The sequence below is a fragment of the Crocodylus porosus genome, unplaced genomic scaffold (genome assembly GCF_001723895.1).
Source record: "Crocodylus porosus isolate Cpor-Errol unplaced genomic scaffold, CroPor_comp1, whole genome shotgun sequence".
Taxonomy (NCBI): domain Eukaryota; kingdom Metazoa; phylum Chordata; order Crocodylia; family Crocodylidae; genus Crocodylus; species Crocodylus porosus.
This window is the reverse complement of record NW_017728923.1, coordinates 16,384,633-16,401,340: the sequence shown is the minus strand read 5'-3', so window position 1 is coordinate 16,401,340 and position 16,708 is coordinate 16,384,633. Positions and strand designations below refer to the sequence as shown.

The 16,708-nt window shown below is 42.2% G+C and overlaps 1 protein-coding gene across 4 annotated transcripts in view; it reads left to right on the top strand.

Moving 5' to 3' along the window:
- ZC3H7A (zinc finger CCCH-type containing 7A) overlaps nucleotides 1–16,708 on the top strand; it is a 48,203-nt gene that overhangs the window by 10,906 nt on the left and 20,589 nt on the right. For 3 of the 4 annotated variants that reach the window (XM_019540125.1, XM_019540126.1, XM_019540128.1), the window contains exons 3-12: nucleotides 2,071–2,110; nucleotides 4,056–4,253; nucleotides 4,837–4,995; nucleotides 8,027–8,107; nucleotides 8,254–8,295; nucleotides 9,140–9,173; nucleotides 11,935–12,224; nucleotides 13,455–13,662; nucleotides 14,897–14,958; nucleotides 15,573–15,765. In XM_019540125.1, the coding sequence (XP_019395670.1) occupies nucleotides 2,071–2,110; nucleotides 4,056–4,253; nucleotides 4,837–4,995; nucleotides 8,027–8,107; nucleotides 8,254–8,295; nucleotides 9,140–9,173; nucleotides 11,935–12,224; nucleotides 13,455–13,662; nucleotides 14,897–14,958; nucleotides 15,573–15,765 (1,307 nt within the window). The remainder of the gene's footprint in view (nucleotides 1–2,070; nucleotides 2,111–4,055; nucleotides 4,254–4,836; nucleotides 4,996–8,026; nucleotides 8,108–8,253; nucleotides 8,296–9,139; nucleotides 9,174–11,934; nucleotides 12,225–13,454; nucleotides 13,663–14,896; nucleotides 14,959–15,572; nucleotides 15,766–16,708) is intronic. The other variant, XM_019540127.1, reaches the window with a different exon arrangement.

The following is a 16,708-nucleotide window of genomic DNA, read 5'->3' as shown; positions in this document are numbered from 1 at the left end:
ATCGTGTGTCACTGGGGAGTGCTTGTCCACAGCTGTGCATAGTAGATGCAGAGTAATCTTCTGTTCCTAAATGCAGAGTTAATTTCCTGTTCATATAGCTGGAGAGCTCGTATAAACCTTTTAATAATACACTTGTGGGAGAAGGGAGAAGACCCTGCATCCTCAGCTTTACCTTGGTAGGATATTTGCTTACTCCTGCCTGGAATTGGAATGGAAGAGGAGCCTTAGAAAGAAGATACAAGCCCTGTTTTTTTCACCTATCCTTCTGGCAATGTGCAGATTAGAAGAGCTGCTGTGGAAAACAGCAGTCTGGTCTAGACATCATTGAGAGGAATAGGGTGTCTCAGCACTGTAGGCTTGCTACCTGAAGCAAATCCATTGGGCTCCTCTGTGCTTTCTCTTTCCCGTTTTTGGCAGAGAGGACTTTTTCTGCTTCCAGGCTGCCCCATGCTCTCGGTGCAGCAATAAGTGATCTTTACTATATTCTGAAGTATTCTTTGGGTTGCCACTGTTTGGTGATAGCACAAATCTCTGCTTCAGGTAGCCAGCGCTACCCTGAGTTCAGGTGAAATGATTCTCTGCTCTTTGCTGGTGTACGAACTCAACTGGTCAGTGGGTGGGATTCTATGCGATACAATTATAGATGTGGAGGAGAGTGACAGGGGGCTCCAAAACCTTGCACATGTGAGCGAGCAGGAAGGAGAAATGACTATGGCTAGGTACAGACGTTCAAAAAGCTTGGGGCAGAATCGATCAAATCTGCATGTGTTCTTCTAAGCTGTATAGATCAGATTGTGAATGAACAGAACACATGTTTGCCCTTTGGGGACAAAGGGGGTGGGGCACAGATGCCTGTCAAGGCCAGAAGGTGGGGGGTGCTCTTGCATGCCTTGCAGCACAGCCTCTCTCCCTAGCTGTGTGCAGCCCCTCTCCCCCAGCTGTGCTTGCTTGGGTCTGGGGGGGGCCTGGGGCCAGGCACATGTGGCAGGGCCTCTGTTCCCTTCCCCACCCCCTGCCTTCCCCCGTGTGTTCCGCCCTGCTCCACTGCCTGGCTTGGCTGACAGGGGCAGGCAGGGGCTGGGGCTGAGTGATGCATGCAGCTGTCAGCTGAGCTGGGCAGTGGCATTGGGGTGGGGCATGCAGGCTCCTGCCACATGGGACTGGCCCCAGCTCCCCCCAGACCCAAGCAAGCACAGCTTGGTGGGAGGGGCATGGTGCTGGGTAGAGGCCATGCTGGGAGGTGTTCCGGAGCTCCTCCTGCCTTCTGGCCATGGCAGGCATCTGGCTGCTTGTGTGACAGCCCCGGGATGGGGCTGGCTTGGCGCTCAGCTGGAGCAGACTAGCGCTGTGCCCTGTGAGGGGAGGTTAGCAGGGACCTGCAAAGCAACATGGGATGCTGGGAGCCTGTGAGAGGGGATCTAGTACAGAAGTTTGATGGACTGATTTAGTTTAAACTGATTAAGTCTGATACTATATCCATCCAGGTCTATCTTAGAATGGGTTCCTCATCAGTTTTAAACCAGCCTCTGTGTGCTGAACTTCTGTTCTCTTACAGATTTAGACTGGTTTTGGATCATTTATATTAGTGTCTGTGTAATGTCTGTACCTAGCCTATGTTAAAAGAACATTATGGTTGCTGAAGCCTTCCATTTAGAAGTTTGGGATTGTCTCCCTTCCTCTACCCCCCTGCCAGCTATATCTCTTTCATTCAGCACATGCAGTAGATGCCATGGGTGGCCAGATAGAAGCCCATGAACTGTGAGATCCCTGTCCAGTTTAAATGTGGTTCCTGAAAAGCCAAATTTATATTATCACTTTTCTTTCCACTCCGCATAGATCATTGATTCTAGGGCATGTAAATTTTCTGAGATGCACATCTTGTGTCTCTCAGCTATGTCAAATTTTTTAGTTTGTGGCTAGAAGGGTTAAATTTGGCCACCCTGTAATAGATGGGACTTGAGGAATGCATGAGATTTCTATAGGCTGAAGTTTGTAGGGCCCAGTATGATACCTTGTATGATTATCTTTTGGACTATTCTGTCTTTCTAAAATTATTTCTTTTGTTCCCAGGTCAACTTTGCCCTATCCAGGGACGCAAGAACAGTATGAGGTAATGAAATAATCATCATATTGGGAAGATTCTGTAATAAATGGAAATCTTTTCTATGCATGTATGAAATCAGCAGTTAAGTATGTATTGGGATATGAATGACATTTGTACTGTCTTTAATACTGAGATTTCAGATTGGAGTAATAAAACATGAACATCCAAGTCCTCTAGTGCACATATGTAAGTATATAAATGCCCATAAGAACTCAAATAGACTGATGTTCAATCTAATGTAGGCCATACATTTGGATACTAAATTAGGTTGGCACTTTGATACCTAGGCTGGAGGAAATATCTCCTTTGTGCAAAACTATATGGCATCTTACCTGCGGTTGTAGTTAGATGGCAACTGGTTTCAGGGTCTTGTTTGTATTCAACTGTTTTCTCAATGGTTTGGTCCAGACAGTAGATAATTTCATTATGTTTGAGAGCAGAAGCTTGATCAAATACTTGCTCATTCATAACTTATCACTTTTGAGATTAAAGTACAAAATAAGAGTTTATCTTGTTCATGGAGAATAGCTGTTGTACACTTCTGTTGTTTGTTCAGCAATGTGAAATCTCTGATGTAGTCATGATTGGAACAGGTGATTATTTCTATGCTTTCTGCCTGTTCTTGTGTTTATAAAATAACTGGTTATCAGAGGTTGCATTTATACAATTATGCCTAAATTCTAGGTTATTAGGTAGGAGTGCACCGATAGAGATTTTTGGGGCTGATACTGATCTAGTTTCCGATATAGCATGGAGAGCTGCCTTCAGCTGGTATATCTGTTGTGGTTGAGGGGGGGGGAAGGGAAAGGGAATATGGGTGTGGTGGGGACAGATCAAACCCCCCCCACTGCAGTGAGGGGGCAGGGGCAGGTGCTGCCTACCTGGGGCAGGGCATGGGATGTGAGGCAGAGGTGCGGCTCATCGGGTGTGGGAGGTGCGTGGCTCCTGCTGCTACTTGCACTCCAGGAGGGTGGAGGGGGCGTGGTTTGGGTCCCCAAATGTGTGCAGGGTGAGCAGGCAGGTTGCAGCTGCAGGCTGAAGAAGAGCTCTTCTTGCTGGGGGCTAGGCTCAGAGCAGGGTCTATGGAGGGGGCTGCAGCCACTCCACATTTTGCTGTAGCCGTGCTGCTGGGGCTATGGTGGGCATGCAGCAGTGGTGGCACTGGGAGGGAGCTTCCCCCCCCCCCCCAAGCTGTGCCTCCATTATGTGCCCCACGTGGGGGAAGGTGGGGTTTCAGCCAGGGCTGTGCTAGGTGCGTGGTGGTGCTGGGAGTGGGGCTATGGTGAAATTTGGGGTGGCTGCAGCCTCCTCTGTAGCCCTTGTTCTAAGCCCAGCCCCTAGCGAGAAGAGCCTGGCTCCAGCCTGCAGCTGTAGCCCGCCCACTTGCCCTGCACAAACCTGGAAGCATATGCTCCCTCCCCTCCCCCAGCTGAGCCACACCTCTATCCTGCACCCTGGTTTGGCTGGACAGCGCCTGCTCCTGCCCCTTCTCTCATCGCAGGGGTGGGGGTGAGGGGGTTGATATTCCCCCCATGCCTCTTCCCTCCCTCCTTCTCTTCATCCACAATGGATTTACCAGCTGAGGCAGCTCTCCGTGCTGCTGAGCTCTGCTCCTCCCTGCTTGCATGCTGCGCTGTGGTTGGGCGCATGCACAGGCATTTGTTGGCCCCATTGGGCCAATTTCTGATGCAGCCAATTTTAGTTACATCAGTACCGATCTGATATTGGACTGATTGTATTGGTGCACCTCTAGTATTGGGTATACCAGAAGTTTGTTTATATTATCTTTGTTTGCTACCTCTTCCTTTCTTTATATTTTTTATGTTCAGAAACCAAACCCTTTTATGTAAGTTTTTTTTCCGATAACTTCCTGGTAGAAAATTCTTACGCTGTTAAACACATCAAATCTCTGCAAGAATTACTTCTATTGATGTGTATTTCTCTGTTCCAGTTATTTATACGAGAACTTGTTAGAAATCTCTTTAATGAAGGGAATGATGTATACCGAGAGAGAGATTGGGGAGGATCACTGAGCCACTATACAGAAGCTATAAATGTAGCAGATTATGCAAATTCTGAAGATATTCACATCCCCAGTGAAATATTAGAGAAACTGCATGTGAATCGAATAGCATGTTTTTCAAATATGGTAAGCTTTTTAAGTTTTCCTGTTTTTCTGAGAGAGTACATTAAAATATGCCACAGAAAATTACTTAGTGGAGAACGCACTCCTGTTAATTGTTTGGAAATCTTGAATATTATGATTTGATGCTTACCAAAGATGCTTAATCGTATATCTTTAAATGAATAAGCCACCAGATATTTTCAGGGAATCATTCTAGAATTTTACTAACATAAAGTGGTCATATTGAGCTCCAAGGTTAACAGAGCAGCTGGTTTATTCATCCAGTTTGTATGAGTGGTGATTTCCACCTCTCAGTGTCTTAGATGTGGTTCTCTGAGAAATGTGAATGATGGCATCACCACTTTCACTTTCTGTCTCTAAGGCCATTGGGATGATGCTTATTTGAAAAACTTCAGCAAAAGTCTTTATAGGTACAATCTGATTACACTGCACTTCAAGCTAGTTTGGGGTTAAAGCTAAGCTGGCAATTGCAGTGTGCATTTTTTTGTTACTTTGGTTTAACTGTAGACTACTTGAATCTTGTTGCAGTGTCAAAGGGATGTGTTTACTGAATAAGCCCTTACTTTTTTTTCCACTTTGCTCATAGGGATTATATGAAAAAGTTTTAGAAGATTGTGAGATAGCTTTAAGGTTGAATGACAATAACTTCAGAGCTCTCTATCGGAAAGCCAAAGCCTTAAATGAATTAGGAAGGTATAAGAAAGCTTATGATGCTGTAGCAAAATGCTCCCTAGCTGTACCACAGGTAAGTAAATTGGAAATGAGACCTTTCAAAAACATTGTTTTGTTTTACATAGTAAAATATTCTTGTTTTGTTATGCATTGTATGGCTTTTTAAGCTTGGAGATCTGTTGTTAGCAAAAATACCAGCCCCTTCTCCCTCTCTCCCTGTTCCCACGTAGCAGCAATCTGAAGATGCCTTAATATTTTCAGGAGAGAAAACAGTTTTTTTTTTGCTAAAAGTTCAGTTTTTTAAGGATCTTATTCTAGAACCAATAAATGAGCTACTGTTAGAATTTCTGTACAGCTAGTCAGGTGGTATTGACAACCCCAAGGGAAAAGGGCCCCCAGTAGTAACACGTAATTTAATTTAAAAAAATTTATGGGATTTAGAATGTAAAGTACAGCATTTTACTGAGTAGTTGTTTAATACATTGTGAAAAATAATGAAAACATGTGGTTCACATGTAGTATAGGATTTACTCTGCAGTGATTTTTTTTTTTTTTTTTTAACATGAAAAAGTAATACTCAAAATGGAAATGGAAATAGAATTAATAAAGATGCAAATAATGGTCTAGCTTACCACTTCTTTTTTCTTTAGTAGTAAGTAGTAAAAAAGTTAAATGTATAAAGTGGAGACCTCCACTGTGGCGCTATCTCTTTTCTAAAATGTGAGGAGCACCTCTTTTTAATTTTCCATTAATGTCACCAGGAATTAAGAGGGCTCTAGATCTTGTAGGATTCATATCTGAGAGAAGATTGCATGTTTCCCTATCCTTCAGACTTACCAGTCTCACTTGAAAAATCTCTAGTTCCTCCTTTTTCAAATAATTTTTCAAATGTCTTTTCCTTAAAATATTTTAAGTGTCTTATAATCAAGTAAGCTTATTAAAATCTGGGTGGTTTACTTTTGCCATGGGGATAAAAAGTAGCTGCTTTTTGAGCATTCTTTTCCCCAGGAATGTAATAACAATTTAGTTCCTGTTGAGTCTTCTCCCTGATGGATTTTGTGCTCTGCTTAAGTCAAGTTAACCCTTTCTGTCTTCATCCTTGGCGTGGTAGAGCACCATTGGGGTGCTTGCCACTGAGTGGGCTGTTGCAGGTGATGGTTGAGCCTGCAGGGTGAGCAGCATAGAGACACCCTGCCCCTGGTAGCTGTTTTAAGGGGAAAACTCTGTCACCTTAAGGGCTGAGAGCAGGCAGCCGGCAGGTGCAGGCTAGCTCCGATGAGGCAGCCATTTTAGATCTGGGCTCCCAGGGTTGGGGCAGCAGTATGCCTCAAGCAGCCAAAGGAGCAACAACACCCAGCTGAGCTGCTGCTCACAACATGTTGGCCATAAGGGAGGAACTATGGGGATGGCAGGAGGTTCCTAGAGGGCCCAGTGGGGTCCTGAGCCCCAGGAAGCAGGTTGGGGCCTTATTAGAGCAGGGCTCAGCCTGGCAATGAGGCTCACAGCTTGCAGGCCTACAAAGGGACCAGGCAGGCCTCAGGTTAGATCTGGCAAGGGTGAAGTCTGGACTCGGGGGAGCCCAGGAGAACTAGGCCTCATGCCACGTTGCTGGGACATTAGGGCATCCCAGATTGGGATGCTGGCTCTAGGGTGAGGCCTGTAGGGGGATCCTTGTTGTCCACAGAGGGCAGCAGGTGCTAGGCTAACTCTCTGATCCCTCGACTGGTCAATATAAGGGGTCATGGCAGAGGCCCGAGAGGTTGTGCCAAGGCCAGCCAAGGAGTGCATGTAGGCCTACAGGAGCTGCTCAAGGGAACAGGGCAGGCTGAATGTGGGCCCGTGTGGGGCAGTGTGAGAGAGGCCCAGTGAGAGTGGGTGGTATGGGTGAGGCCTGTTGGGGCAGAGAGAGGATGAATGTATGAGGCCTAGCAAGGGGCTGAGCTTGGCCTGGCCTTGAGCCGGATCATCGAGCAACTCAAGGATGACATTTGGGAAGGGAAGGTTGGAGTTGTGTGCGAACCCCTAGGTATTGGGGTCTTAAACGGGCAACCCTCCTGCCTTATTACAACCATTTTACTTTACATCAAAGGTGTGGCAGACAAGTTTAGGCAGACTGCCCTAGACAGGCAAACAGGCTGGTACTGAGACGAGGCCTGGGAGATTGCTCCCTGTCACACTCAGTATTCCCACCTCCACCTAATTCCAGTAGTTTTAATGAATGACTTCTCTCTTCCTCTGTTTGTATTGAATGGTTACTCCTTTTACCATCTGATTCTTTTTTTTTTTTTTCATAGCAATATACAATTTTTATCTTGGACAAACAATTCAGAATTAAAATCAAAGTATGGATCACATGAACAGAAATTCAAGCCACATGACCAGAAATTTGGAAGTGCTGCACCCACACAATTACCTGTTAATTTATAAGCCTAGAGATGCTTTAACTCTTCTGAAATTACACCAGTGTACTTGGATGTCTAAATTTTGGATTAGAAGCCTAACTTCAGGCACCTGTGTTTGAACGTCTTGGCATAAAGTTTAAAGTCAATCTGTCATTACTATTACAAATCAGCATGCCATATTATGAAAACTGAGCTTCAGACTGTTAGAAAATATTCTAAATAATGGCTGGTATCTTCAATCTGCAATAACTAGGGCTGATTGAAATAAGAACAGATTTTTCTTTTTCTTAGTTGAATTCTTCCAGATGCATGATAAATTATCACCAAAGATTAAAAAATTGTTAAGTTCAGATTAACTATTCAGCAATGATCTTTTAAGAGTTGAAATGGTAATAGAAACGCAGCATTCAGTTTACATAACTAAAAAAAATATTTTGTTAAATTTTATAAAACATATACATTTTCTAACTGGAAAACTGTTATATTTTATCTATGAACTGACCTTGGCTAAGATGAGATGTCTTTTGAACTTGGTTCTTGGCATATGTTTACTTCTTGTTTTGAATTAAAAACAGAGGGAAGAATATTATCATAATTTCCATGATTTTCTGGTGCCAAACAGCTGTATTTGTTTTTCCTTAGGCTAGTCTATACATCTTTTTGTGTGTGTGTGTTTTAAATATATAATTATATTTATTTCAGGATGAAAGTGTGATAAAGCTAACTCAAGAACTTGCTCAGAAACTAGGATTAAAAATAAGAAAAGCATATGTTAGAGCAAAGGTATGTGGCGGTGGGTTTTTGGGGAAGTTGTGTGTGTTTTTTTGGTTTGTTTGGGTTTTTTTTGTTTTTGGTTGGTTTGTTTTTTTTAACTCCAAAATGCAGTTCACTTTTTTCAGTATAAACTATGGTGATGTGTTTAATTTCAGCCACCCTCCTCGCATTCAGTTTCTGGAGAGCTGTCAATTAAGGTATGACTTCACATGTATTCTGTGTCAATTGACTCTGAAAGAACAATTTTGTGTAGTTTTACAATAAAGTAAAAACTAATTTGGTTAAAATAACTATAACGTGGGCATGTGTCAGATTCCTGCCTCACCCTGTGCTTAGCTTTGATATGAATGCAGATTAAACTCCAAGATCATGGGTAGCCAAGTAATCTTTCTTGGATAATATAATTATATATTTTCATTCTGTATTCTTTTTGGATTTACTTATCTGTAAGGCCGTGATTAAGGAGGGGTACAGTTGGATACTGTTTTTTGTACTTGAGACAAATGACCTATGTACAGCAGCTGAGGTGGGGGAAGAACTTTTAATGTTCAAGTGACTGTTTGGTTAGTTATACATCACATGTATAAGAATAGCAAGTTAAGTTCAGCTTAAACTTTCAAATGTGTACAAATCTTGCAAAGTGATACCTTAAAGAAATATAATCCACTGAAGTTGTAAACATGCCTCTGATTTAGAATCAGTAAATACTTTGAAATTTAAATCCAATGAATGTGTTAACCTGTCTTGGGCAACGAAAATCAGTTATGTTAGTTTCATTTTCATTTCAGTGTCTTAGTGCTGCGATGCTTAAATTTTACGAACTACAATAAATGTTTTGTTTGAAAATTAGTTTTCTTTTTTCCCTTTTTAAAATTTTTCAACTTTTCTAATGCTCTTAATTTTTTGGGGGGAGGGGTTGTTGGTTTTTTAATTTAATATTTAGGCCAAACTTAGATAGATAAAATTAATTGGGAAACCTACAGGTGAAGAGGTTTGGTGGCTCTTGTTCAGGTTATTGACTAATATTTCATTTACTTACAGAATTCTAACTCTCCTATAGAAGATATTGAGTCAGGTGAGTCGTTCTATACTATATATGTCAGTGATCAGAAGACAGGTGCAAAGCACAGAACTAGTGAGCTTCACTCATTTGTCAGAATTACTAAAATTTTTCTAAATTTGAATTCTCTTCCTCATGCTTTGACTTGTATGAATCAGTGCTATTTGTGTGTTTTGTGCTTCTTCAAACGATGATTCCAACAGTGTTTTATTTCACTGCTTTCCATTTCCACAGTGTATCAGTAGGTTATAACTAGAGGTGCACTGATGCATTGGCCCGATTATCAAATTGGCTTTTTTGGCCTGATGTGGCCAATAACGTGGCTGATTTAAATGCTCCACATGTGTGTGCAACCTCAGCGCGGCATGTAGGTGATGAGTGCAGCCTGGCAGCTTGGATAGCTGCATCTGGCTGGTAAGTCTGTTATGGTGGAAGGGGAGGTGGGAGGAAAGGGGTGTGGGGAGGGCAGATCAAGGCCCCCACAGTGAGGGAGGGCGTGGGGCTGGGGCAGGTGCTGCCCCGTCGGGGCAGAGCACGGGACAGAGCCATAGCTTATATAGGAGGCACGGGGAGGGCGTGGTGGCTCCTACTGCTGCGTACACCCTGGAGGGCATGGGGGTTGTGTGCCCCTGTATCTGTGTGTGGGGTGGGGCAGGCTGCCACTGTGGGCTGGGGCCAGGGCTGCGCTGGGCTTTTCCTGGTGTGAGCTGGGCCAGGCTGTGCTTGGGGTGGAACAGGTGACGGTGCTGGGAGGGAGGACTGGGAGGGGAGGGGCTATGGTGAATTTTGGGGTGGTTGTAGCTCCCCTCCCAGTGCTGCTGTCACCCGTCCTGAGAACAGCCTGGCCCAGCCCCCGCTGGGAAGAGCCCAGTGCCGCCCCTGGCTCTAGCCTGCAGTAGCAGTCTGCCCTGCACACCAATCTGGGGTCACATGGCCCCCATGCCTTCCTGGGTCCACCTCCGTCCTGTGCCCCCTGGATGAGCTCTGACTCTGTCCCGTGCCCTGCCCTGGCTGGGCAGCACCTGCCCCAGCATCAGCCCTACTCCCTCCCTCACCACAGGGGCCTTGATCTGCTCCCCACCACACCCCTTCTCTTCCCTCTCCCTGTGCACGACAACAGAATTACCAGCTGGACACTGTTCTTCAAGCTGCCAGGCTGCATGTCGGAAATTGGATCATTATCAGCCAGTATTCCTCCTTAAAAATCGGTTATCAGTATTGGCCCCGAAAATCTCTGTGCACCCCTAGTTATAACCAGGGATCCAGGTTTTCCATTTCCCATGGAAAAATGGGGAAAAACAAGGATTTCCCCTTTTTATCAGAGAAAATACAGATTTCTCCTTTTTTAGGAGGAAAATCTGTGGATTCCCTGCTTTTGCGAAGTGCTCTGCAGGCTGGTTGAGCTCCAGCAGGGCTGGGGGGCAGGGGCTGTGGGTGGTGGGGAAAGAGGCACAAGTAGGGTAGGGGGGCTGTTGTGGGGGCAGTGAGGGGCACCAGCAGGGCTGGGGGAGGCATTGGGGGCGAGTGAGGGGCACCAGCAGGGCTGGGGGGCAGTGTTACATTTAATAATGTATTTTGGGGTTTTCAGCAGAGAATTTGCAATTTTATTTTTTTCTCAGAGAATTGGTTATCTTTTTTATCAGAGAAAACCAGGATCCCTGGTTATAACACTTTCATAGGTTGCTATGATTTCCCCCCTCAAAGAAGCTTAAACTTTCTCATTTAAACCTATCAATAGATAGATATATAATGCATAGCTTTCTTAAATTAGTCCTTGAAATAACTCAGATGACTGTGTGCTAGAAAAGTTTAGTTTACCAGTAGAGGAACAAGAAAAAAACAGTAGGCTATCTGAAAGGTACTTGTTCCTTCAATGTTCTTTAAAAAAGTACAGATTAAAGCTATCTGTGCAAACCTCTTATCAGCAGGGATCCTGGTTTTCTCTGATTTTAAAAACCCAAAATCTGTGATTAAAAGCCCCCTACATCCCTCCCAGTGCTGCTGATGCCCCTCAATCCCGCCCCCAGCCCCCCACACACAGGCACAGATATGCAGACACACGCATGCATAGACACTGACATCCACCCCAGCAGATGGAAGGTGGTGTGTGGGAGGAAGGGGCAGGACAGGGTGGGGGGAAAGGGAAGGTGCTGGGGGGGCCAGATCAAGAAAGGTGGGAGGTAGCATGCCCACTTGCAGGAGCAGGGCAGGGGTGCCCCTCTGTGGACTGCACATACATCGGCTGTTCTGATGGGGGGCGGTTTTGCACGTTGCGGCCACCACTGCAACTCTGCCGCTACGCCCCGCGCTGCCTTCCTCTAGCCAACTGCATGGCTTTGCGGAGAATCTGTGGATTTCTCTGCTAAAAGGGGAAATCTGCATTTTCTCCAATAAAACCAGGGAATCTGTGGTTTTCTCCATTTTTCCATGGGAAATGGAAAACCTGGATCCTTGCTTATCAGGCTCTTGACTTGTACTTACTTTCACGCAATATTCTTGAATTTAGGAAAATTAAGGGAAGGGGAAGCATGATCTGTAAGAACACAGTAATGCGACAGGTTCACAGTTCTTTTTCTCCTCTTGTCTATATTTGACTGAATTTCATTCTGTTGGTAATAGAAACAGAAAAGAAACACTTTCTAAAGTATCAGCAACCAAATTTTAATTCACATTTCTTTAAGGTGGAATAAAACATTGTGCTAGGTTAAATATGGTGGGAAAATGTTTGAATAACATTGGCTAACAGTTCTTGTTTTCTCCCCAAATTCTGTTTCAGATTTATCAGAACGTAAGCAAGAGACACTTTCCTCGGTTTCTTCGTCTGCATCAAACTTTTCTCCTGAAGTGTCAAATGACTTGATCTCAGTATCTGTGCCATCCATATCTTCTGTTATGTCTCTTCAAGTGGAAAAGAGTTCTTTGCCTTCTTCAGTGTTGGCAAATGGAGGAAATGTTTCTTTCTCTATGCCAGAAGCATGTTTAGATTGTGGAGATGGAGATATCATTATTGGAGAAGAACTTGATGAGCTACTTGATTTAGTACCTCACCCAGATGAGAGTGTAATGGTAAATGTTTGCATTTTGCTTCCTTGAAAGTGGAGTTTTTTCAGACAAACTTGCTCTTTTCAGTGTCTGAACTGCAGTAGAGTGTGGTCTCAGAGATAGCATCATACTTTTAACTCAGTTCTGAGCTCTCAGTGACTTTCATCATGTTTACTTTACAATTGTGGCAGAATTTCAATACACCTCTTATTAATAAAGATGAAGTTCCATAAACATATAAATAAAGAATTAAAGCAAGGGTACAGTGTCACTTCACAGTTTGACGTAGTTGTATTTGTAAAGCAGGTACTGCCTATGAATGGAATTAGATTAATTCAGGGGTTTTCAGTCTTTTTTAGTAAGTATACCCCTGGTGGGTGGATGCTGGGGTAGAGGGGGACGCGGCTAGACACCGAGTGGGGGTGGGGGGTTGGTGCACATACCCCCGGTTGACAACCCCTGGACTAATCCTAAATTGTACTGTTGATCTGATTACTCTTTAAAGCAGCACTATTTAGAATCCTTACTTTGATTTTAAACTTTTTCTGTATTTTAAAATAACGCTTTATAAATTTCTGAAATAAATATAGTGAGATAAGAAGGTCTTGGGAAACAAGCTTTTGTATTATATTTCCTAGTGGCTCCTTTTATCTACCATGATAGAGTGAAGGTAGAGCACAGTCTGTACTTCAGACTGGTGTAATATAGAGATAATTGAGCAAGTTTTAAATGAACTAACTTGGGTACCAGAAGCAATCTAGACATAGCATTGCAGATCTCTGATGGGGGCAGTTTGCCTTGCTTCTTGGTTCCAGAGCTAGCAGTTCGTAAGGTCTTTTTTTTTTGTTATTAAAATATGACTAGCTTTTAAGTGCTTCTTACTTTCTGCCTTTTGCCTTATGCATTTACAGATGCTTAAAATTAAACTCTCTGCTTCTAATCCTGCAAAGACTTAAGCCTATATTTAATTTATACTGAAGGTAATGGGGTTGTTCAGGGTGAATAAAGTGAATCATAAGCAGGGGTCTTGTTAGGATTAGGGTCTAAAATGGCTTGAAAATAAGGGTTGATGTTCCATGTATTCTATATTTGAACTTTACTTTGCAGTGGTGATATTACTACAAAAACCCTAATGAGAGCTAGGTTTTTATAGGTCATTTGATGTTTTTTTTGTGGGGGGGAAGGGGAAGCCTTTTTTTTTTTTTTTTTTCCTGCCTGAATACTTGCTAAAAAAAATTATTTTTTCTTTTCCAGCAAACCACAGTAGTCAGAGGATCCATTCCAACAGCTAGTGTAGCTCCTAAAATACCATTCTCCACTCCTTTGTTGGGGGCATTACAAGTTGGTGCAGGATTTGTTGCTACAGCCTCCTTTTCAGAAATGTATTCACAGCCTTTGGCTTCTTCATTAGAAAATTTTTGTTCTACTTTAAATAATTTTTCAATCAATGACACAAAAAGAGGTAAGGCAAGGAGTCTTAAGTTGCATCAGTTTAGCTATACAGAGGAGAGAGAGATGGTGGGAGGAGTCTATGAATGAGTTAGCCGTCTGCTCATTAACATGTTCGAGTTCTTTACTCCCTTTAAAGTTTAATTGTTTGCATAACATTTGATATGTCTTCAAGTGTATTGAAAATACTTGCTCAGTATAGAATGTCATCAAGAACTTAAAAATAAGCTTTTTTTTCATGGGATCTACATAAATTCCTAGGCTTCCTCTCCTGGTTGTATTATACTGGGTTTTCCTAAAATATTAACACTGCTAGAGTTTACATGAGGAACATAAGCAAAGAAGCAACTTAATTTCAGATTCCATTTAAAAATCAAGGTGGAGCTAGGAATTTAAGACTTTTGAGTAAAATAAGAATAAGTAAAGGGGCAGAGCAACAAATGGAGAGAGCACACTGAAAAGACATTTAAACAATTAGAAGATATGGGCAACCTAAACCTTTCCAACCTAAATGGGCAAAATGATGATTCATAAAACTGAGTACTGAAAACAGTACTGTACAGCTTAGAAATGGGAAATAGGCAGTGGACTGAAGTTGAAAAATAAACTCTATATTGAACATAAATCTTGTAGCGGTATATACTTTGTAGAAGAAAGCATATTGCAAAATGTTTATAAATTCTCTCCAAGCTACTCTGGTTCAAAGGTGAGCAGTTGTTTTTTTTGTCTGCCTTTTCTCTTCTAGACCAGTCTCTAGAGACTGTTGTTAAAAGTGCTCCACTCACTGACTAGTTTTCATTGATTTGTTGAGGGCATGTCTGTACTGATTCACAGAGTGTCTTGAGCCCTTCCATGAAGCATGTCCCACCTATTTGCTTCCATCTCAGAAATGAGGCAGCATAGCAATCCTAGAGATGCCCTGAACATGCACAAAAAACATAGCAGAGACAACCTAAAAAGCAATACTGGGTTATATGCAAAGGACTACTCAAAACCAATTATGCTGCATCATTTCCAGGATTTAGCGTGTGCTAAGCAAATGGTGCTTCTCAGTTGTAGTTTTGCACATAGCAGAAGCAGTATAGATAAGACCTTAGTGTCTTCGTTCTGGGTGTTGCAAATGTCTTGCACCTTAATGGGAAAATACTTTGACCTGTGTTACTTCAAAGCAGGTAAAAATTATTATTAGAGTAAGATATGCTAGAGAGGGGAAAGAACAATCTTAATATTTTTTTTAATTGCTTTAGATCTGTCAAGTTCAGTTTCAAGAGATGGAGCACCAGCACTTAGCAGTAGTTCCTCTTTATTTGTAAGTATCTTTGTAAGCTTTAGACAGGCAATCTATTTATTAGAGGCCTAGCCAATTTTTTGATTAGACAACTTCGGTAGAATGTATTTTGGAAACTTTAAGATGACCACAAGTTGTCAGTATTGATGAAATATTTTATCTTTTTGATGAATGGGGTTTTCAACACCTATGGAACAGTTTAGTACTGTCCTAATCTGTGAGCAGGGATTGTGTCCAAGGATTGTAGTTGGATCTCTGTTTACCTCTTCAGATCATGAAGTTTATTTCTCCCAGCTGCCAGTTCAGCTGGGATGGCCATTGTATGTGTTGGGAAGCTTGGAGCCATGTATTTACACACTCATAGTCTAGCTTCATGAGATGGAATAGCAGCTCGACAGCTGCTGTTCCTCCAACCCCAGAGTGTGGGCTAAGTATGTATTTCATGCTTGGGGTAAGGAGCTCTTGGCATCCCTTCCTTTTTGTGCCTTAGTGTACGGCTGTGCTCACTATTAAACCCTTAGTGGTATTTGTTTTGTGTTATACAGAAAGCTTGCAATAAATAAGCCTTAAAATGGATGCCTGGAAATATTAAAATGAGGTTGACAGTTCAAGTAAACAAAATTTCTTTCTTTCAGCAGATAAATGGTCCTAATAGTTTGTTTGGATCTGAGAATTACATGGGAATTGTAGGTCAAAATAGAAATGACTTTTCAAATATTTTTAGCAGTGCACCTGCTAACATACCAATATCTTCATCAGTTATTGGAAGAAACCCATTAGAAGGTACACATGACCTAAGACAGGCCTGCCAGTTATGTTTTATCAAAATGGGTAAGAAACATTTGGTTGATGTAACATATTTCTAAAATGTCAAAGTTGTAAATTTTAAAATGTTGTTGGCTTCTAATAGTTAGTTTTGTGCCGTTACGAAATAGAAAAGGACTAAAGAATCAGAAAACATTTAGTCCCTTTTTCTACTCTTTTCCTTCCTGTTTATTTTTGTTTTGTTTTTCTTGTCCTAAGGGGCTCTTGATTTCTAAAACCACCACAAATCACAATTCATACTTTCCCCAACATGAAGGTTTACTGTGTAAGGTCATTCATATTCTGTATTCACTTTCCTCCCACCCCCCAGGGTACTCTGAAGAATGACACCTTTGCTCAAGACTTAAAAACTTGCCATACCCACTCTGATTGGTCATGGGGAATTGAACTGCAGTTCAAAGTACCTGGTAACCTTCGCATCCCATCTGTTTTATTGTTCTTTCAAACTAATTCTCATCAGTATCATGATACTTCAGAACTTTAGCAATAATTAACTTCATTTTATTGACACAGAGGGTCTTAACTTATTTTGGGCCATTCATATAACTAATCTTTCAGGTGTCACAGCAACAGCTCATGTACAAATCTATTCTAAAAGCAACAGTTTTACCAAGACTAATATTAAATCAAGTGCTGCTCTTTGGGTTATAGGTTTTTCGGAACTATCAATAGAGCAAGACCATGCAGCACATTTATATGGGTTCCTAAAGTATTAAATTGGCACATTTAGGAAATGGTTGTTATAGTTTGCAGTTAAGCAGTATTTAGTTTAAAATGATTCTTCATGCTGAACAGGGTGACTTTTGAAATGCTCCAGAGCACGATTTCAACAAAAGCAGAATCTCTAAAAGTATATAATTATCATCTCACAAGCATCCCTTTGTTAGCTTTCATATCAAAGCATCTATATCTTCTCCTTGTTTCTTTGCCTCCTTATCCAAGTTCC